The sequence below is a fragment of the Podarcis melisellensis genome, assembly GCF_964234715.1.
Source record: "Podarcis melisellensis genome assembly, chromosome: 7".
Lineage (NCBI taxonomy): Eukaryota > Metazoa > Chordata > Lepidosauria > Squamata > Lacertidae > Podarcis > Podarcis melisellensis.
This window is the reverse complement of record NC_138539.1, coordinates 58,143,447-58,165,439: the sequence shown is the minus strand read 5'-3', so window position 1 is coordinate 58,165,439 and position 21,993 is coordinate 58,143,447. Positions and strand designations below refer to the sequence as shown.

Here is a 21,993-nt window from a genome sequence, read left to right as displayed (position 1 = left end):
AAAAGTTAAGCGCAAAGGAAGCCGCGCTCTTGGCTGCGCCTTTGTTTGGTGCCGGGGGACGCGAGGAGCGGGCGGGCGGGCGGGCGGCCGAGGGGGAGCCACTTAGCTCAGCTAGACGGACCCGGCGCAATTGCATTGTTTTCTTCTCCTCCTCCCCCCGCCGCCCCGTCCAACCGTTTGGAAGAGGAAGGAGGAGAAAGCGGAAGGGGTTATCCTGTCTCCTAAGGTGAGTTGCGTTTCTCTTTTGTGGAGCGCCGCGAACTTTAACCATTCTTCTCCCTCATCCTCCCCCAAACAGCGGGACCTTATAAAAGTTTTCTTTTTGTGTGTTCAATATCCCTCCCCTCCCCAGCCCGGCCTTAGCTGTGCGCGTTAGTTAGGAAGCAGGCAGTGGCAGGCAGTTTAGGCTGGGATTAGAATGTGCTCCTGGCGTCCGGGTGTGTTTGTGTATTGTACTTCCCCTCCTTCTCATTGATAAAAACATGGAGCAAGTGGAAGGAACAGGCTGCGACTGAGACTTGTTGCTTTTGGGAGACGGCTGAAAACGATGGTTTGTAGATGAGAATGGAGGCGGCGGGGTTGGGGGGGGGGGAAAGACTGTTTTTGGCTTTCTTCCCTAGTCCCCACACTCTTTGCGTTCCTCAACCCCCTTCCCTTTCATTTTGGGAAGCGGCTCCAGTAGCCCCTATTCAGGAGGACAGGTGAAAAGCTTGGTGGGTCCCTATTATTATGGGCTGCCGGGTGCTCTCGTTCCCACCGCTCCCTCCCTCTCGTTGTGCAACAGGTAGAGAGATGTCAAAAGCTGGTTGCTGCCGAGCTCCTTTGCGCGAGGACGCTTTTGTTCCCCTTGGCTGGATGGAGACGTTTCCAAAAGTGAAAGGGAAACGTGTTAACCCTACATCTCGCTGGCCTCCCCTATCCTGCACCTCCCTCCCTCCCCCTTCACTTTGGGTGTGAGGATATCTTTCCCATTTTCGGGAAATCAAGACCTTGTTCTTGGGGATCGTAAGGGGAGGGGGCTGGGAAGGGGAATCGCGCCTAGCCCGAATACCGAGGGGAATTGTTCTCAATGACCGTCAAGGGGAATCCAAACAAAGAGGTGCATCTACCGGAAATAATGATTTGAGAGATTCTTCTCCTTGCCCCCTCCCGCCTCCATTAAAGTTGTTTTTCTGGGAGGCTCAGTTAGAGGGAAGTTTTGAACTGGAGGCTGAGATGAGGCGCAAAGGGAAGTCTACGAGAGGCTTCTTTTTGGGGGGGAGAGGGAAAAAAAGTTGCCGGGCAGGATCTGTTCAAAAGAAGAAGAGAAGGCTGAAGTTAGAGTTGAGGTGCTCTTGGATGGGGGTGGGTGGGGAGAGGGAGGGGGAGGGAGGGAGGGAAAGGGGGTGAGAGGGAGAAACCTGCTGCCGCTTGCTGGTTCTTTGTCTGCTCAGGGAACTTGAACAAAAGAGGAAACTCGGATGAACTCTCCATCTCCCCTTCTGGGTTTATCTGGTCTTTTCAACAGTTTATTCAGACTTCTCCAACTGCTCCCAAAGACTTTGTAGAATGTTCCAGCTACTCCTCAGAGAGTCCTGGTTTTTAATTTTAATATATACTTTTTGGTCTTAAGAGAAGAAGGAAGGTGAGTTACTTCTGCTATTTCTCTCCCCCTCTTCCCTTTGTGGCTTTGTTATCAACTGAAAGTGTTAAGTGGAAACTGCGATAGAGAAGTTGGGATGTGTGCATCAGACTAGTGTGGAATCCACTTGGGTCTGGATGTTAATAGCTGGGGGTATGATGTTGATTTTGTTAATGCCTGCAATTCTGTCAGTTTGGATCTGCTTATGTAATGCAGTTTGGCGGGCACCAAGGGGGGGAGAAAGACTGCCTCTTGCTTGAGATGTGGATTCTCTGGACAGTGACTGGGAAGAGTGTTTTTTGTGACTGGGGGTGCTGCTGGCTGAACCAAGAACGGGATGCTGAAATGATCAGATTGAAGGGAAGGTGGACATTTTGGAAGGTGTGGTCTACATTGAATCTGCCTGGGTGAGATGCAGGTGAATGCTGGTTCTTTGTTGATGTGTGGGTTTGTGGAGGCATAAATGTAAGGTAGGTACCAGCAGAAACTTCTCTACTTCTGTAGAACTGGAAAGCTGTTCGGAGTTGGACCATTAGGATAGCACATTTCACTGTTAAATGGGCCATTATTAAGATGGAAGTTTTCATGCTACTTTCCAGTATACTTGTGAAAATATTGTGTTCTTTTTGTTTGTTTCAAAGCTCTGGCATTTCTCCCCTTTTGTTAACTTGTTTTGGTAACTTACATTATATTCCTGTTTGCTCTCTTATTATTATTATTTAAATTATTTGTCCTGGTTTTTTCTGTTTCTTTCAATAACTACTTTTTTCTTAATCCCATTGTTTCCTTGCTTTTCCCGGTTTCTGTGTTCCTTTTGATTTATGGTACCTGCCATTCTACAACTTCTTTCTTATACACGACATTTGTTTTGCCGTGATATCTGCAGGCATGTCTTCTTTTAATACTTTATTTTGATGCAGACACTTACACTAGTTTAATACTTCTTTCCTCCCCGGGGAATCCTTGAAAGTTTAGTTCCAAGATGTGGACTAGAAATCTTCAGTGCGATTTTCAGCGCCCTTGTAGAACTTCATGTTCCAAGGATCTTTGATGAAACCATGCTAGTTGGATTGGTACCAAAGCATTTTAAGTTTGTAGTGTATATCCGTCCTTCATTTTCTCCTCACTTTTCTCTCACAAATGTTAGTAGATCCACAGGAGAGCCTGCAATGGGCAGATTATTTCCTGTCAGGGCTGGTCTTGTTGAACCAATATAATTCTAGCACTTGGATCTAGTACTGGAATGACAAATGCTAGATCTAATGTGCGGTAACACACAGGCCTTGTCTATGTAGGAAATTCTGGAGCACATTCTGAGTATTGTAACCACCAACAGAGCCAGGCTGGTAGGATCACTAGTACAGATAAAAGTATTGGCAATCTGGTCACTGTGTGACTAGGCCTTCATATGAGTCCAGTTGTGTGATTCCTGTACAAGTCTTCCAGTTAAGGGCTGATGTTAAGGTTTGAGAGTGTAAGCTGTAATGCCAGAAATACTTACAAAGTTCATTAAGCGCAGCAGAGCTCAGAACAATAGAGTACTTCAAGAATAGAGCTACAAAGGAGAGAGGGTGGGAAGAGAAATAGAGAAACCAGGCTCCTAACTTGTACCACCTCATATCTCATATTTTCCAACTTCTCCTGTTCCTGTATTGTTCAGTTTTCTTATTAATTTAATCTTATTACTTTAATTTTTGCTCATATCTTTGTTTAATGTATTTCACTGATTCCCTGTTAACTTTCCTACTCCATTTCTTACCTGAGGATTTAAAGCTATTTCCAGGGGCTTTTCAACAACAATAGAAGCTTCAAGCCTATAGAAATATTGTGGGGGTTGTGCAGTTGCTATTGTGATTTGTAGTTGAGGAATTGCACTTGGTGCGTATTTGGGTAATGGGCACTTGTTCTACGCCTAAAACTCAAGCAAGATATGAAAAGGGAAGTTGGCCTTTTAATAGTCAGTGCTAAAGGTTGCCTTTGGTTTTGGGAATCAGCTGTGAAGTTTGGTTAGAAATCTTAAAAACAAAACAAAAACAAAGATCACCTAGGTAAAGGTAAAGGTACCCCTGCCCGTACGGGCCAGTCTTGACAGACTCTGGGGTTGTGCGCCCATCTCACTTAAGAGGCCAGGGGCCAGCGCTGTCCGGAGACACTTCCGGGTCACGTGGCCAGCGTGACATCGCTGCTCTGGCGAGCCAGAGCTGCACACGGAAACGCCATTTACCTTCCCGCTGGTAAGCGGTCCCTATTTATCTACTTGCACCCGGAGGTGCTTTCGAACTGCTAGGTTGGCAGGCGCTGGGACCGAGCAGCGGGAGCGCACCCCGCCGCAGGGATTCGAACCGCCGACCTTTCGATCGGCAAGTCCTAGGCACTGAGGCTTTAACCCACAGCGCCAAAAACAAAGATCACCTAGACTTGTACAAAAAAAGATCCCTGTTGGATTAGGCCAAAGGCCCATCTAGTCTAACATTCTCTTCTCACAGTGGCTCATGGGAAGCCTGCAAGCAGGACTTGAGTGTGACAATACTTCCTCCACTTGTGCCCATCATATTATTCAAAGGTATATCACTTCTGAAAATCTAGGTGACTGCTTAGATTCTAGAATAAAGACAATCAGTCCTTTTTGGTTAGATAACTATTCCTCATGCAAGTGCATGCTGTCTGTTGGAACTTATACCCATAGTCAACATGACTGCATAAATAATAATAATAACTTGTCTTTTTGGTGCTACCAGAAAGACTCGTCATTGCTTTTGCAGCAAGAGACTAACGTGGCCACCCCTATCGAAAAATGGTAGGACCACAGTTTCCAGAAGATGAGTTGTAACCATATTTGGGAAGAGAACTGTGGCTAGTTTAACCATGTAGTTCAAACAGTGTTAAGTATGTTATACTACAGTCAAATGCAGCAAAGCCTCTTTCTCACTGCAAAGCACCCCTGGAGGCACTGTTTTGCCTGGGAGAAGAGGTGAGAAGGAAGGGAATGCTTAAGCCAGGCATAAGCCAGGCCCTTCAGCTGTTTTGGGACTACGACTCCCATCATCCCTAGCTAACACAACCAGTGGTCAGGGATGATGGGAATTATGGTCCCAAAACAGCTGGAGGGCCAAGTTTGGCCATGACCGGCTTAAGCCTTCCCTTCTGGCCCACTTGACCCTGAAGATCCTCTATGCAATCTGTTCCTTTAGTTTCTGCTAGTATTGCAGATCTATGTTCACCTTGCAGACATGGGTCTGTAAAATCACAGGGTTAGAAATTTAAATAGGGATGGGAAATTGATGGGCAGAAGGAAGTGATTTGAGCAACTCTCTTCCTTCCATCTTTTCTCTGATGCAGATTGCCCTTTGGGCTTTGTTATAGTGTACCTTGCGACTAAATCTACAGGAACAGAAAACTTTCAAATGTATGCAGCTTATAAAGTCAGGAGAGCATGGTCTTTGGGGGACACATTTCCTCAAAGTGGTGATGGCTTCATGTCTGGTTCTGCATGCTATTTCATCATCTATTACTCCATGCTGTATCTGCATAAGGGTTGAGTTGCCAGTCACTTTAAACCAGGGGTCAGCAAACTTTTTCAGCAGGGGGCTGGTCCACTGTCCCTCAGACCTTGTGGGAGGCCGGACTATATTTTGGAAAAAATAATAATGCCCCACAAATTACCCAGAGATGTATTTTAAATCAAAGCACACATTCTTTCTACTCATGTAAAAACATGCTGATTCCTGGACTGTCTGTGGGCCGGATTTAGAAGGCAATTGGGCAGGATCCGGCCCCCAGGGCTTAGTTTGCCTACCCATGATATTAAACAAATCTTCCCTTTAACAGGCAGTTAAGGGTAATGTTTGTAACTCTTTAGATTTGTGGGTCCACTTGTAATTGCCTAAGAGTCTAGGATGGTATCCATTTGATACTCTTCTAGTGATTGTGTCAGTCTTCTTTTAATACTTTGTGATTTATGCAAACAACAAAATTTGTGTTTTACTGTGCACCAAACTCAAATCGTTATTTGAATAGAAAAGTTGGGAAACGTCTTTGCTGTAGTTGCTAGGAATTAATGGCTAATGATAAGTTGCCAGAGGTAAGATTTAAAAGTTCAAGGCATGTGGAAAAACCCTGTTGAGGAAAAGTTGCTTCTGTAATGGATGGTGCTTAATAGTAAAAGTACAGTAGTTGAGATGAAATGGGTTAGGCTGTAACACTCTATGCCTTTACCTGGGAGGAACTCCCATTAAGTCCAGTGGAGCTTACTTCTTAAATAGGCACACATAGATTTGACTGCAATAAAAGCTTCTAGAACAGTGGCTCCCAATTAGCTAAGTACTGCAGACACTGTGTTTTTCAAAAGCCAAGTTATGGACACCTTACTTTTGAAAATTTTCATATCTCTATGGCATCGGTAGCTTTTGTTATGTGAATGGTGCCACAGATTCCCTGGATAGTTCATTTATGTGAACCCCTTGAGGTCTGCAAACCCCCAATTGGGAACTACTGTTCTAAAGAAGGGGTGGCTCACCTGCTGTTTGGGGCTCTGGTTTACCTTCCCCACCAAGCATTTTTCTGCCCCCCCACCTAAGCCCTACCAGGTTTTGCAGCAGCAAAAAGGAAAACTACACAGTAGATTCTGCACTGGGGTGGGCAGAGCACAGTGCCCTGATGGGGATGCAAATCGCCCTTGTGTGTGCAAATGGTCACGCTCACCATTGGCATATGGTCCACTAGAGCACCACTGTTCCAAAGGAATATCAGGATTGTTCTGATACTTTCATCTTTGAACACAAATGAGGCTTACAGGAGTCTTCCCCCTGAATTCTAAGCATGTTTAGGTGAAAACAGACCCTACTTAAAAATCAGTCAGACTTAATTCCAAGTATGTGTGCTTACAATCACAGCTTTAGAATTGTTTTATAGTGAAACTGTTGAAATGTGCCAATACCAAAGCTTACAATCTTTCATTTCTATTGAATAGGTAAACACTGTGAATATCTCTGAAGCAGGATACCTGCCAGCAAGCTACATCTAAATCGGTATCAACCAGAACCAGACAGATGCCATGTTTTATTAACCTTCTCATTGTGGAATACAGTGTAAACCAAAGAAGACACTAATACTTGGATTTATAAATTGTAAGAATTTCTCCAAATGGAAGCTGGTGAAAATTGTAGATGAATGGCTTGGTCGCCTCTGTGATTCAGAATAAGGTATGTGTAAAATAAACAGTGTTGCTCATAATAAGTCTTACTCAAGTACTGATTTGATGCCAAATTTAGGATTGCTCCTTTAACTATGTTATGCATGTCAGTTATGTGCTCCAAAATATGTTCATTTGTTAAATGCAGCTTCTGAAGTGTTGAGACATGTATCAGGGGTGGTCCTCCAGATGTTGCTGGAGTCAATCAGTCCCAGTCGGCATGGTTAATGGTCAGGGATGTTTGGAGCTGGAGCCAGTGTGGTGTCAGACTAAAACCTGGGAGAACGGGGTTCAAATCCCCTACTCAGCTTTGTAGCTCACTGGGTGACCTTGGACCATTCACTGCCTTTCAGGCCAACCTACTTCGCGGGGATGTTGTGAGGGTGAAATGTGAAGTGGTACAACCATCTATGCTGCCTTGAGCATCTTGGAGGAAAGATGGGATAAATAATTAAACAAACAATAAACATCTGGAGGGCCACAGGTTCTGTGTGTCTGTGTCTGTGACTGTGTCTGTCTGTCGATCGATCAATCAATCTGGATCTGGCTGGCCTGAGCCTTTTTGGGCCACAGTGACAAGAAGAGATTCTTAACTGGTTAGTTCAGAAGGATCAGGTGGTCTAGGTCAAGAAACATATTGTGACCATAGACTTGACCTTCCCAGTCTGAGCAACTTGTCACAGACTCATTTATTTCCATTGCCTTATAACACATTGCTCATCTGCTGCCTCTTTGTCTTTTCCTGCCTGCCCTGGAACCCAACCTTCAATGTGACTTGGGCCACATCGCCTTTTTGGAATCTTGGTTACTGTTTTCAATATTACCTCCTTTGACCCTGCTTGGCCTTACTAAAGTGATACCTGGATTGGGTGTTGCTGTTCTTAAAAGGTGGTTAGGATCTCTGTCCATTGAATATGCCTTCTTTCTCCACCTTCTGAAATTTGCTGCAGGCTTTTCTTTTAAGTTTGTTTCGTTGGATGCTTTTGTGGAAGCCAACAATTTGTACATATTATGAGTGTCCATTTACACAGTGAATTAGGCTATGGCTTTAAGTGGTCAAGGTGGATACTATGGGGGAAAAGATAAATATTTGGGTGAAATATTAGTGTTGAGAATAGATGCAATTTTTTTTTGGATTTGTTTAAGATTGGGTGAATGTTAAATGCATGCTTCTAAAAGGTATCTCAGATAGTTGTGATGTTTGCATTGGCTTTTGTCTTGTCAGTTTTGTATGCTCTGTTTGTATTTAGGGCACAGTTAGTGCCATGAAAATAGTTGCTTTTGATATGCATATTTTCTCCCAAAAGATTTGTTGAGGTCTGTAAAAGATGTAGGGCAGTTAAGTATGCACTCCTTAAGAAAAAGTGTTGAGGATGGCTGGTTTTTTTTAACATTAGGGAAAGAAAAATAATCTCTTGTTTTCCAAGTTGTAAAGAGAACTTCAATTTCCCCCTCCTAAATCTGCATTATATTGAGGGTTTATTAATAATAATAATAATTTATACCCCACCCATCTGGCTGGGTTTCCTCAGCCACTCTGGGTGGCTCCTAATTGAATATTAAAAACACAATACAGGATTAAACATTAAAAACTTCCATTGCCAGGGCTGCCTTCAGATGTCTTTTAAAAGTAGGATAGTTGCTTATTTCCTTGACATCTGATGGGAGAGTGTTCCACAGGGCAGGTGCCACTACCGAGAAGGCCCTCTGCCTGGTTTCCTGTAGCCTCACTTCTCGCGGTGAGGGAACCGCCAGAAGGCCTTCGGCACTGGACCTCAGTGTCCGGGCTGAACGATGGGAGTGGAGATGCTCCTTCAGGTATACAGGATTGAGGCCATTTAGGGCTTTAAAGGTCAGCACAAACACTTTGAAATGTGCTCAGAAACGTACTGGGAGCCAATGCAGGTCTCTCAGGCCAATGTTACATGGTCCTGCCGGCTGCTCCCAGTCACCAGTCTAGCTGCCGCATTCTGGATTAATTGCAGTTTCCAAGTGACCTTCAAAGGTAGCCCCATGTAGAGCACATTGCAGTAGCCCAAGTGGGAGATAAGTAGAGCATGCACCACTCTGGCGAGACAGCCTGTGGGGCAGGTAGGGTCTCAGCCTGCGTACCAGGTAGACAGCTGCCCTGGACACAGAATTGGCCTGCGCCTGCATTGATGTGGTAATTTCTCCCTTGTTGCTTCATGGTGCTTGTAATGTTAAAATTGAGGAACCAGGCAGCTCCTTCCCATGCAAATGTTACTTCCCTTTTCAGCTCAAGTTGTACTTAAGCAGAAGATTGAGGTGTGTATTGAAGCTGCAAATGGAAGCTTGTGTTCCCTTCATCCCAAGCATTTCCCCCAATATTTTGGTAGTTGCTTGGCATTGTGATGCTGATGATACTGATAATGGCTCCATAGGAGTGGAAGGGGGATGGGGGCAACCAAGGAGAGGGAGGCACTTTGACCAGGAAGACAAAACTGCATAAAGAAAAGGTTGTATGAGCAGCCAATAAAGACAAAATGGTTGGTCTTTAGAAAGTCTAACAACATTTGAGTCTAGATTAACAATGCAGATAGTAAATCAAAAGCAATAAATAAATAAATCTGACTTTATATTGTCCGTAGCTGTAAATTTTGTGACTTAATTTCTTCCTTAAGAACAGCCATTCACATAAAATTTACCTTCGAGTTACTTCAGTTTTAAACATCAGCATAATCTTCATTTTGCTTTTGAGAGTATGGGCTAACTACTTTAAGCTACTATTGCTTAAAGCATAGCTTTACAAACTGTGTGTTGAGACAGGTTAGTTGAATATGGGCAAACTATGGTACTACTACTACTTCTTCCTGTAAAAAAAGGTCTTACTCCTATTGGAACAACTAACAATCTAATATTGTACACACTTACATGGGAGTAATTTCCATTGAACTCCCTATGACTTACTTCTGAGTAGACATACATAAGATTACACTGCTCCAAAGAAAAAAGTTTGAAACATATAGACTGTATCAATCTGCTTCAGACAGTTGATTTATTATTATGAAGGTGATTACAAATTAAGTGGTGATAGGAAACATTGTGTTTTAAGTTTGTTTGTATTATTTTAGGGAGTGGATTTCTGTATCCTTCTGTAGCCTTCTACAAAACAATGTTCTCTTCTGAAAAAAAGAAAAACCACTCCATAAAGCACCCCGTAATGATTCACTGTAATTAGTATGAATTATGTAAAATGGCTGTGGAACTAATATGATTTCAACCACTGAGAATTTCATTGCAAGATTGTTGGGTTTTGGAATTGGTATGGAAGCTGGAGAATCTCCAAATTCTTCACCACAGTGGTGCGATTTTTTCCAGATTAGAGACTTCCTTCATTGCTTTTTTGCCAGTGGCAAATTTTGTAAGAGCATGCATGCCTGTCTGGGTATAAGCTCTGCTCCCCAAATAGGGAGGGTTCCTTGTCAATAGAAACCTTCAGAATCAGCACTGAATGAAATAATGTTTTTGAGAACATTTTAATGGCAACTGCTTTTAGAATGTTTTTAATTGTAAACTGCTTTTATATGCTTTTTTTAATAGTAATTGTTTTTAGAATGTTTTAACTGTTTAGCTATTTTTTATTTGGAAACGTTGGTGTGTTTGCCACCCTGGGCTCCTTTGGGAAGGAAGGCTGGATATAAACTAAAACAAGTAATAATTAAAAGAATTTGTTCTGAGCAAAGCAATTGGGTCATGAGGCAGTGATTGTGTAAGGTCTCTCATAGAACTTACATGTTGGTAACGTTAATTTTTCCAGTAAAATTTGTGACAAGTCAAAGCGCTTGGTTTCAACTGGATTGGGGCCTGCGTGTTTGGATTGGGGTCTGTGACTTAAGTGAGTACACAGCTTGGGGGTACTTCTGGATCCTTTGCTGTCACTTGAGGCTCAGGTGACCTTGGTGACGTGGAATGCCTTCCATCAGCTTCAACTGGTGGCCCAGCTGTGCCCCTATCTGGACAGGGATAGCTTAATTTTTGTTGCCTGTGCCCTGGTAACCACTGGCCAGGTTGCTCAAAGGGGCAAGGCAGTTTGAGCACATAAAGCAGCCATGGCCCGACCACACTGGCTGCCAGTTAGTTTCTGGGCCCAAGTGCTAGTTTTGATCTACAAAGCCTTAAGTGGCTCAGGACCTCAAAGATCACCTCTCCCCATATGAACTGACCCAGACAACTGTGATTGTCATCTGAGGCTCTTGTTTGTGTGCCTCCTCCATGAGAGGTCCAGAGGGTGGCAACCCGAGAAAGGCCTTTTCTGTGATGGCTTCCTATTTGAGGAATGCTCTCCCCAGGGATTCGCCGCCAGGCAAAAACCTTCTTCTCTTCCAGGCTTTTGACTAATTAAACGATCCATAGCCTTTTAAACTAGGGGGTATTGTTTTTGTTTGTTACAATGGTATGTATTTTTGTGTTTTTGTATTCTAAACCTCCCTGTGATCCTCAGATGGACAGTATAGAATTTTAATGAACAACAACAACAACAACAACATAACTGGGTGTGATGCATTCCAGTGATACTATAATATTTTCCTGTTCTTCTGTTTCTCTCTGTCTCTAATCTCTTACTTTCCTGTTATCAGGTTTGTTTGTTTCTAAAGCCAGAGATCCTAAATCCTAAAGGCTGAATGTTTCAGTCTGACATTCCTGTTCAGTACTTAACTTCTTTCTCAAAGTAGACTATAGGATATCATATAGATATATATAAAATTCCCATCTGGCTTTCTAGTAAAAGGACTTACAACATGGCTTATCTGTGTCAAGGACAGCTGAAATTAAATAGGGGAGCAATCCATTGTCTCTTCCTCACTGCTGTTGTTTGACTGCATATTTACATTTGTGCAAAGGGTTAACACTAAAATAGGGAGGGATTTGCATTATGAAGGCTGTGAAAGAGTCAGATTCTTATAGGTTCATGGTAATAACATGCCTCTAGCATTCTTACTGTGGTCTGAGATGTTGGAGCTTCCTTCCTGGTGAAGTACAGTACCTTCCACCTCAACAGGATTAACAGAGTCAGGCTGTGAATTAACTGGGAGGCCAAGATATGGATCTTCACCTCTGGTGGGCTTTATTTTTCTCATTTTCACATCCATTTTTTCTTTTACACATCTGTTTAGGGGTTATAGTGTTCATCTCTTTATTGAGTGGTTGGACATTTTCCTGAAAGATCTGCAGCAAGGTTTGTTTGACCTTTGGAATTGTGAGGGGTTAGGAGGCTGGTTTTTCCAGCTGGCATTTAGGGCAGGCTGGGAACTAATTTGGAGGCAGGGTAGGGTAAGTAACCCAAGGCACCTTTGGGTGAAGTGCTACTGACCAACTACTTTCCATTGCTGCCTGACTCAAGCAGATTATTAGTCCAGTATTCTGGGGATCTAGTGGAGCCACCCTGCTGAATGCTGGGCAGCAGGGGCAGGTTGGGGAAGCAAGCCTTCCCCTGAGCTCAACTTCATGGTGAGTTGGCAGTGAAAACCTCACTTCAGTGAATTGGCTTTGAGAGGGGGTAGTGTTGCCCAGTAATTGACATAAAGGCATGAGGATGCTCCCCTCCCCCATGCAAATTTCTTTCTCTCTGTTACCTGCTCTCTTGCTGCATGTCTTTTCCACTAGCTAATAAAGTTGTGATATTTGCGTTTCTTGTGAATCTTTTCTCCGGGGACATGGATACTATTGCATTATGAAGGCCGTAATTGGGACTGATTCTTATACACCCTGATGTCTTATAATTATGTCACTGCCTTCTGTCATGGAGGCCTAACCATGATGTGGACCCGTTTTAGATTCACCATAAAATTTTGACAATTTGGAATCTGATCCATAATGTATCTTACCCAAAGGTACCTTCTTACCTTTGAATCCACCTGAAAAACTGAGTCTGGGTTATGTTGCAGCCCACAGCATCCCTGGAAATAAGTGTTTTATGTTCTTATTTGTTTCATATTGTTAAATTACTGTTAGTGATCAAATAAACAAACATCTTGGTCCTCTTTTGCCTCTATAAGATGTTCCATGGCTGATGGTGGTGGTGGAGATTTAAATGTTCTGAAAGTATATTGGAATATTTCTGTAACTGTTTGTTGGAATGACATTAAAGATGCGGATTATGACAAAACTCATGATTCTATGATTCATTGTAGATATTCTTCATATTACAATTTGGACTCAGAAATAGATAGTAACACGGGTGGCACTGTGGTCTAGACCACAGAGCCTAAGACTTGCCGATCAGAAGGTCAGCAATTCGAATCCCTGTGGTGGGGTGAGCTCCAGTTGCTCGGTCCCTGCTCCTGCCAACCTAGGAGTTCAAAAGCACCTCAAAGTGCAAGTAGATAAATAGGTACCGCTCTGGCAGAAAGGTAAACGGCGTTTCCATGTGCTGCTCTGGTTTGCCAGAAGTGGCTTAGTCATGCTGGCCACATGACCTGGAAGCTGTATGCCGGCTTCCCCGGCCAGTAAAGCGAGATGAGCGCTGCAACCCCACAGTCGTTTGCGACTGGACCTAACAGTCAGGGGTCCCTTTACCTTTATTTTACAAAGTTCAGATGGCATTTCGAAGCTTGTAACTGACTTCTGATTCTAATAGGCATGAAGGGACATCTGCATGGAAGATTTGCTGAATGACATGGGCTGCTTTACTCTTTTTTCCTCCCTGCATTTTTTTCAGTTATTCTGTCTCCCCCACTACTCATTTCTCCACTAGTTAACACTGGAAATGAACCCAGACCTTTGTGTGTGTGTGTGTGTGTTTGCATTTATTGGAGTGGGAAATACTTCCATGCCCTCTCTTTGTGTGGCTGTGCTGATAGGTTTTCAACCAATCTGTAGTCTTTGTAATGTTACTGTCTGCGTATCTGGTAGTTACTTGACTGTCATGTCCTGGGAATAAGGTCTTAACAATAAAGGTACAAATGCATAATACCAAGAGCAGCAATAATTAAACATCTTTAGAATTAAAATGTGAGCCCATCAAAAAACTCCTAAACAACACCCAACTCTGACAGTCTCTAGGCCTACCGAAGAGCAGGTCTTGCAGGCAAGATGGTCTCGGACCCTTTAAACCAGAGCTTTCCAAACTGTTCATGTTGTTGACACACTTTTTAGACATGCATCATTTCATGACACAGTAATTAAGTTTTAATAGCAAACTGGAGGTTAAAGTAATCCCTTTCCAACCCCAGGAGGAGTGCAGGGAGCACTCGCGTGACACACCTACATGTGTTGCAACAGTTTGGAAAGCTCTGCTTTAAGCAATAGTGGCTGCTAATGTTGCTGAAGTTAGTCAGGGCTGCACCCTCCCGGACTAGGTGGGAAGAGGCCAATACAAAGAGGCCAGGAAGCAGCTCTCTTAGGACTTGTAGCAGAGATGGTCCTTATTATAAAGTGTGTATATAGGTAAAGGTAAAAGGTAAAGGACCACTGGATGGCTAAGTCGAGTCAAAAGGCGACTATGGGGTTGCAGCGCTCATCTCGCTTTCAGGCCAAGGGAGCCGGCTTTGGTCCACAGACAGCTTTCCGGGTCATGTGGCCAGCATGACTAAACCACTTCTGGTGCAACAGAACACTGTGATGGAAACAAGAGCACATGGAAACGCCATTTACCTCCCCGCCACAGTGGTACCTATTTATCTACTTGCACTGGCATGCTTTCAAACTGCTAGGTTGGCAGGAGCTGGGACAGAGCAACGGGAGCTCACCCTGTTGCAGGGATTTAAACCGCTGACCTTCTGATCGGCAAGCCCAAGAGGCTCTGTGGTTTAGACCATAGTGCCACCCACATACCTTATGTATCTAGGACATCTTCCTTCCTTCCTTCCTTCCTTCCTTCCTTCCTTCCTTCCTTCCTTCCTTCCTTCCTTTCTTTCTTTCTTTCTTTCTTTCTTTCTTTCTTTCTTTCTTTCTTTCTTTCTTTCTTTCTTTCTTTCTTTCTTTCTTCTATCTATCATCTATCTATCTATCTATCATCTATCTATCTATCTATCATCTATCTATCTATCTATCTATCTATCTATCTATCTATCTATCTATCTATCTATCTATATCTATCTATCTATCTATCTATCTATCTATCTATCTATCTATCATCATCTATCTATCTATCTATTTATCATCTATCTATCTATCTATCTATCATCTATCATCTATCTATCTATCATCTATCTATCTATCTATCTATCTATCTATCTATCTATCTATCTATCTATCATCTATCTATCTATCTATATCTATCATCTATCTATCTATCTATCTATCTATCTATCTATCTATCTATCTATCTATCTATCTATCTATCTATCATCATCTATCTATCTATCATCTATCTATCTATCTATCTATCTATCTATCTATCTATCTATCTATCTATCTATCATCTATCTATCATCTATCTATCTATCATCTATCTATCATCTATCTATCTATCTATCTATCATCATCTATCTATCTATCTATCTATCTATCTATCTATCTATCTATCATCTATCTATCTATCTATCTTCTATCTGTCTATCATCTATCATGTATCTATGAATATGTGCATGTGTGTGTGTGTGTATAGCACATCTGCTTGAGTCCAGATCTTCTTGTAATGCAGAATATTGTGTCTTCATTTTTAACTCAAAACTAAACAATTCTACAGCTAGAATATATCCAAATTGCGTTTTGCTCAAATTGTGTGGTGGATTTTCAAGCTTTCCCCAAATGGCTTGCCCATTTCAAAATTATCTTCCTCTCTCCAAATTGGGATGTTGCAATGAGGTGAGGCACAATCCGCATGCAAGGATGGAAACAAGGATAGCACTGTAGTCCCTTCTCGCAAATGGTCACAGCTTCTTTCCTGTTCTTGCCCTAATTAATGATAGCAGAGCTGGACACTATTATCTCTGTGGTCACTTGGATTTACTTCTGTTACAGGAAATGTGAGCTTCTGAATAGTTTCATTGATTTTCCAGCATAATGCCATACTGTCCTCTCTATAGCATAAAACATTTCTGGTAATTCTCAGTCACACTTCAGATTCCATTAGGTTTTGAGTACATGCTTATGTGTAGTACTGTGTCTAGAAAGCACCCATAGTTATTAGCGGTTGGTACTAAAGCCAATGGGTTAGCAATTATACACATTGTGTTGTCTAAGCTTTACAATGGCAGTGCAGCCACACTTGGTTTTTGTCGTACTAAAATGGAAGTGGTCCACTGTGTACCCAAACAATATTTTGAGGTCAGGTGTAACAAAAAATGGCTTATAAGTTCCCAGTCTTGCTTCTCTCATCATAAATGTTGAAATTCTTATTGTGATTTGAGCGTTGTTTTGTTCATGTTAAGATTCTGAAATCCAAATTGGTTTTCTGGCTAAAGTAATAATCAAGTGTGGCCAAAACATAACAGCTGGGCCAAAAGAGAGGTGGGAGGGTTTTCAGAGAAACTGCTTTTCTTTATCCATAATAAAAGAAAATTCTCCCTGTGGATGATAATGGTGACCAATAAAGATCATAATAATTTACTAGCTGATATTTTTTATTGTATAGCTCCATCTCTGCAATAAAAACATACCGATAATGGTTATAATTGGTTTCATAATTATATGTGGCATGGTAGTAATGTAGTCTTTTGATATTCCTTTATTACAGTGAGGTTTCTTAACTCATTTATATGTAATAAGGTAAGGATGAATGGACTGTGGGTTTTTCTGGGTTAGTATGAGGAAGAACTCCTGGTTCCTCTATCCTGACTCCTCCTTTCTCCCATTCTCTCCCCCCCCCCGCTATGACATCACTTTGAAAGCAAAACACTGTGCAAGCATTTAAAATGGCTTCTGTACAGATATGCACCAGTAAGGGACCTGATTAAGAGCAAGAATACTAAGTAAAAAATAGAAGCAGGATATCTTCATCTAGGAACCTGCTTACAACAATCACTGTGGGATTTGTTGTTGTTGTTGTTAACAGACAGGATTAAAATGTTTAAACCACATGACCAGTAAAAAAGCAATTTGCACCATTTTATTAACCCCCAGCTCTATAAAGGATATGCATTTTGTTGGACTGACTGTTAAGAAATGCATTAGGAGCTGAAACAAGTTATTGCACAAGCTGCGTATGATCTGACAACCTTTTGACTTGGTGCCTGGAAAACCTGTGTTCAAGAAATATTGATTGTTCAAGAAACACAAATTTTGCATGATATGCAATGGCTGCCAGTTTTCTTTGCAGGCTCAGTGCAAGGTGCTGGTGTTAACTTCTAAAGGTCTGAATAGCTTGGGCACGGTTGCCCTTGAGGGTCCACAAGTTCAGTGCTTTGGGGGCTCCGTGGATGCAAGCAATGGGAGTGACACCCAATGTGGTTTGTCCTGGGCTGTGCACTCTCCTTGGGATGGCCCCGAGCATAGGACCTGGGTATCTTAAGGACTGTGCTGCCTTCCATAGACTCTGTTCATCACATGAAGGCTTGAGTCAGATCCCTTGACAAGGTGAGGCATGGCTGATGGCAAGCAGGGCAAGGGCATTCCCTGTGGAGGGTTGCCTGGCCAAGCAAGTTGCTTCAGGCCCCATCATTATATTGTTTTAGGTGGCTAGTAAACACATGGCTGGTGGAAAATTCCTTGGAGTTACCGTTTTTCTCTTTGGAATTTATTATTGGTATGTGTGTGTGTTTTATGATCGATTGAATATAAGCAAGGGACCTTTTTAGAATGTTTTGGTATTTTGGTATTTTTACTTCTTAGCTGCCGTGACTTACCTAGAAAGTAGATAGAATATAGGTTTGTTAAAAGAAAATAATAAAATACATAAATTGGACCTGCGAGAAGAATCTAGTGTGTTTTATAGACGAAAGGGGCCAATAAAAGGTATTGCTCCTCCAGAATTGTGTGAGATATCATGCTTTCTATCAGTGATAATGAAATAGTGCAATTATTTTTGGAGAACACTTTGTGTGAGATGGGAGACTTAACAATTGAGTATACTTTCCATAGTGTTAGAGATTTCTGTTTGGTAAAAGAAACACTCTGAAATAATGTGCGTTTTCTACAAGCTAGAACAGGGGTCAGCAAACTTTTTCACAATGTCCCTCAGACATTGTGGGGGGCCGGACTATATTTTGAAAAAATAAAATAAAACAAATCCCTATGCCCCACAAATAACCCAGAGATGCATTTTAAATAAAAGCACACATTCTACTCATGTAAAAACACACTGATTCCTGGACCATCCGTGGGCCGGATTGAGAAGGCGATTGGGCCGGATCCGGCCCCCAGGCCTTAGTTTGTCTACCCATGACCTAGAAGCTTGAAGCCCAAGAATTGGCTGTTTGGTTCCCATTATTTCCATCTTTATTAAAATATTTTTTAAGCTGCCCTTTGTCAATTAGGTATTGGAGTGGTATACAATGTCTGCTCTTGCTTCCAGTCTCTTCATTACATCCTTAGGGTTTCAGGGCTCTTCCATACCCCCCCCCCACTAGCCCCTGCTTCCAGTAACATTGTTTTTGCTTCAATTCCTGGACTTCTCTCTCTCTCTCTCTCTCTCTCTCTCTCTCTCTCTCTCTCTCTCTCTCTCTTAAAAAAGCCTCTTCCTCCATTTTATTTCACTGCCTTGCCCTTTACAGTTTCCCTACTTTGCTACTGTTAATTAAAGCCCCCAACATTTCAAGAGCTAAGAATGATGTGCAGCATGGTGTGCCATTGAAATGTTAAAGTTCTTTAAAATAGTAGAGATTAAGTCCGACGAAAGAGGAGGAGTAGGCCTCTGCTTGACTATCTTTGCCGCCATTAAACTGCTGATACAGTTACATAAACAAATGACCGTGAACCTTTTTTCAAGTGCTTTAAATCTAGACAAATCAGAAGTCTATTCCATAAAACATATTTTAAATATACTTCTTGTCTGAAAACCAGTCAGTGAAGTACAAGTGGATTTATTCTTTTGAAAAGCCCGTTAAGTTTTGTGAATTCTTTCTCTCCTCACTAATTGAGGAAACTCCTTTATTACCCTGAGTTTTGTACATGTGTTTTCAGATTTTTAAAAAGACCTTTTCCCACTTATCTTTACATTGTAACAAAAATAATATTTATTTAAGGAACATGAAAGTGCTGTACATTCCACTCATACATTTTTAAATTACTAAACCTTTTAAAGATCATATAAGATATATTTACTTCCCACAAGGATAAACCCATGCTAGGGATGTGTAGCTAAAATTTCAAGTAGGATGTGGTATTTTAACCCAAAACAGGTGAAGAAAATCAAGTGAGAATTGTGGTGAATGTATTGAGATGTTTTCCCAAGGGTTTGGGGAAAACAAATCCTGCATTTATTTCTTTGCGCACAATAGAATTCTAAAATTGCTTAAATTGTGAAGTTCTTTTAAAATGTATTGAATAGGAAAGATGCAAGAGATTAAACCAGTGGCTTCCCAAGAGGGACTGAGGTCCATCCAACAGGTCATGAGGGCTTTATTTATGGATCACTAGCCTGCTAGTAGTGTGCCCTGGATGCCTTGTAGCACAAAGATATAAAGGGAAGGAGAGTTCACTTCTAGGTTAAGTGGGTCTCAAACAAAGATGAAATTCCACTGGTAGGTCCTCTTAGGAAGCGCTTTGGGAACCAGCAGTTTATACAATGAATGGTAACACTGCACAAGGACCTATTTTGCTAACTTATTAAGCAAGTGGAATTGGTGGTGATGGGGAAAGCCAAGCAAAAACTACAAGATCAGTGTTTGAACCCGTCCTGGAAGAATCTCTCTTTTCAATTACTACACAAAGCTTTATTTTCCCCTGTATTGTTCTGTCACCACTCTTTCACAAATGTTTTGGAGTTCAAGAGGTCTGCTTTTGCATGGGCATAGTCTGCCAGAAAAGCATGTGAAGCAGAAGAAATGAAAAACAGTGACTTCCAATATGCTGTTATTTTAGAAAAAGCATGTGTGTGTGTTTGGTGTGAGTGGAGAGTATATGTTAAATGTTGAAAATGTCTGATTAAAATAAGGCCTCTCTCTATCTATTCCTTCCTTACTCCTTCCTATATATTCTCTTTACTCACTAAATTTCTTACATACTTTGCCTCCAAACTCCATCTAGAGGCAACCCAACTCTTCCCTTTCTAGTAAGAACTACTCAGTTTCTTTTGAGTGGAAAGAGAAGAGTATTTTCATGTGTTTTGACTGGAAGCTATTAGTTAATTTAGTTCTGTTTTTGGATGACTTGTTGAGGCGTCCAAGAATTAATTGTCGTCCTAACAGCAGGGTTGAGCTCATTCTTTGATTGATAGGCATGATTGATTAACTGCAGATTAAAACGGTGGTACACAAATCGAGCCAGTCATTTGGGGGATGGATGTTTGGTGCTTATGGCATTTCTGCATTATAACAAATTCCTATGTACCTTTTAAAAATGAGCAATGTGTGTTTAATGATTCTTTAAAAAGCAAATGTTTCGCCTGTGATCCAGTTCTAGGGAAATGTTATCTTAATTAAATATTGGAAAGTATGTCCAACATTGAAGTACAGATTATGTATTTTAAATGGTTAATGAGTCAGTTACAAGGAAAAGAGTTAATGGAGTAAAAAAACAAAAAAAGCCCTTTTAATTGGTTGGTTGTAATTTTCTGAAAGTGCTAGGAGAAAGAAAAAGAGACTTGAGGAGTCATTTAATGTGGCAAGCTCGCCGCTCCAATTTGGAGCCCTGCATGTGTTAACAGTGTGCACAACAGACTCCAAGGGCAGTGGAGCCATTGATCTAGAAGTGCTCCTTCCCCTTTCATCTTTGGGGCAGGTGGTGTCAGTGGAATTGCTCCATTTGCAGAGGCGAATGAGGAAGTCCGGAATAAGCACAGACCCTGGAGTCCCAGGCCTCCAAGATTGAGGTTGTGTGTGCATATTTATGAAACGGGTTCCCTATTAATATATAGCACTTTTTGCAACGTGTGTGTTAAATTAATGTCATCCATCACTGCATCATTTCATCTTTTAAAATGATAACATACAGATGATGGTAGACGGAACCACAGTATTAATTAAAATCTATTTCTGGGATCAAGGCAAGACTTGAAATGAGACTTCCAGATTTGTGAAGAGCAGAGTTCTCTGTGAGGAGGGGGACATATGCAGCAGGTACTTTAACACACCTCTACCCTCACCCCACTGCTACCTTTCCTCTGCAGTGCCTCACCCCACCTGTCCCCCCCCCCGAGTTATGAAACCCAGACAGGCAGGGGAAATGTTAAGAACAGCTAGAATTCCAAACATGTCTAGTTCTACCTTTCATGTTATCTGGGAATGCCTTGAGTTGGAGGACACTCTTACACCCCTTCTGTTAATTTCAATTGATCTTATGTAAGTGTCTTTTATCCGGCCTTGGCAACAGTGGTATTTATAAAGTTACCCTTGAACTAGGGTGATTGTAAGGAAACAACCCATTTCAGTTTTGTGTTATATTTTAAACAGCATCCTGTTCCCCACTATATTTTTTTAGAGAGGCTGAGATGAGCATTCAAAGTTGAGAACAGGTTCTATGGTTGCCAACTTGGCACCTCTTGTCACAATGGAACTCTTGTGGACACTCCCTGGCACCTGTGAAAGCTCTGAGCCCCCCCTACTGCTTCCTTTGTCACCTCATGAGAAGGATAGTCACCTTCTCCCCCCTCACTCTCTCCTCCCCATAGATAGAGTTGCGATTTTCTTTCTCACTTCCTCTTTCTGCGCTATCTACTTTTCAGGGCTCAAAATGGCACCAGAACAAATGGGGTAAAAAAGAGGGTGGGATGAAAAATGGCAGAAACGTAGGAGAAGAAGGGAGAGCAATCTAGAAGACTTGGGAGGGAGAAGAGGATGCATTGACTTGGATGGAAACAAAATTAGGTGATGTAGGAGTCAAGAGAGTGGGAAAGAGAATACTGTAGTGTGGAGGTACTGGAGAGAGAGAGAGACACAGAGAGAGATAAAGTTACAGATAGGTAGCCGTGTTGGTCTGCCATAGTCAAAACAAAAAAAATTCCTTCCAGTAGCACCTTAAAGACCAACTAAGTTAGTTCTTGGTATGAGCTTTCGTGTGCATGCACACTTCTTCAGATACACTGAAACAGAAGTTTCACAATATATAGAAGGGTCATGAAACTTCTGTTTCAGTGTATCTGAAGAAGTGTGCATGCACACGAAAGCTCATACCAAGAACT

At 41.9% G+C, this 21,993-nt stretch overlaps 1 protein-coding gene across 11 annotated transcripts in view; it reads left to right on the top strand.

The window, feature by feature from the left end:
• Positions 1 to 214: 214 nt before the first annotated feature.
• The window catches only part of LOC309374409 (uncharacterized protein), a 343,318-nt gene continuing 321,539 nt past the window's right edge, over positions 215 to 21,993 (top strand). For 4 of the 11 annotated variants that reach the window (XR_014170561.1, XR_014170566.1, XM_081919290.1 and 1 more), the window contains exons 1-2: positions 1,405 to 1,624; positions 6,591 to 6,822. Coding sequence is in view for 4 of the 11 variants with exons in the window: in XM_081919290.1 (XP_081775416.1) it covers positions 6,787 to 6,822 (36 nt within the window). In the remaining 7 variants the exon portion in view is untranslated. Of the gene's footprint in view, positions 227 to 438; positions 551 to 763; positions 785 to 1,404; positions 1,625 to 2,040; positions 2,092 to 6,590; positions 6,823 to 21,993 lie in introns of those variants that run through there. The other 7 variants (XM_081919287.1, XM_081919288.1, XR_014170564.1 and 4 more) reach the window with 6 other exon arrangements.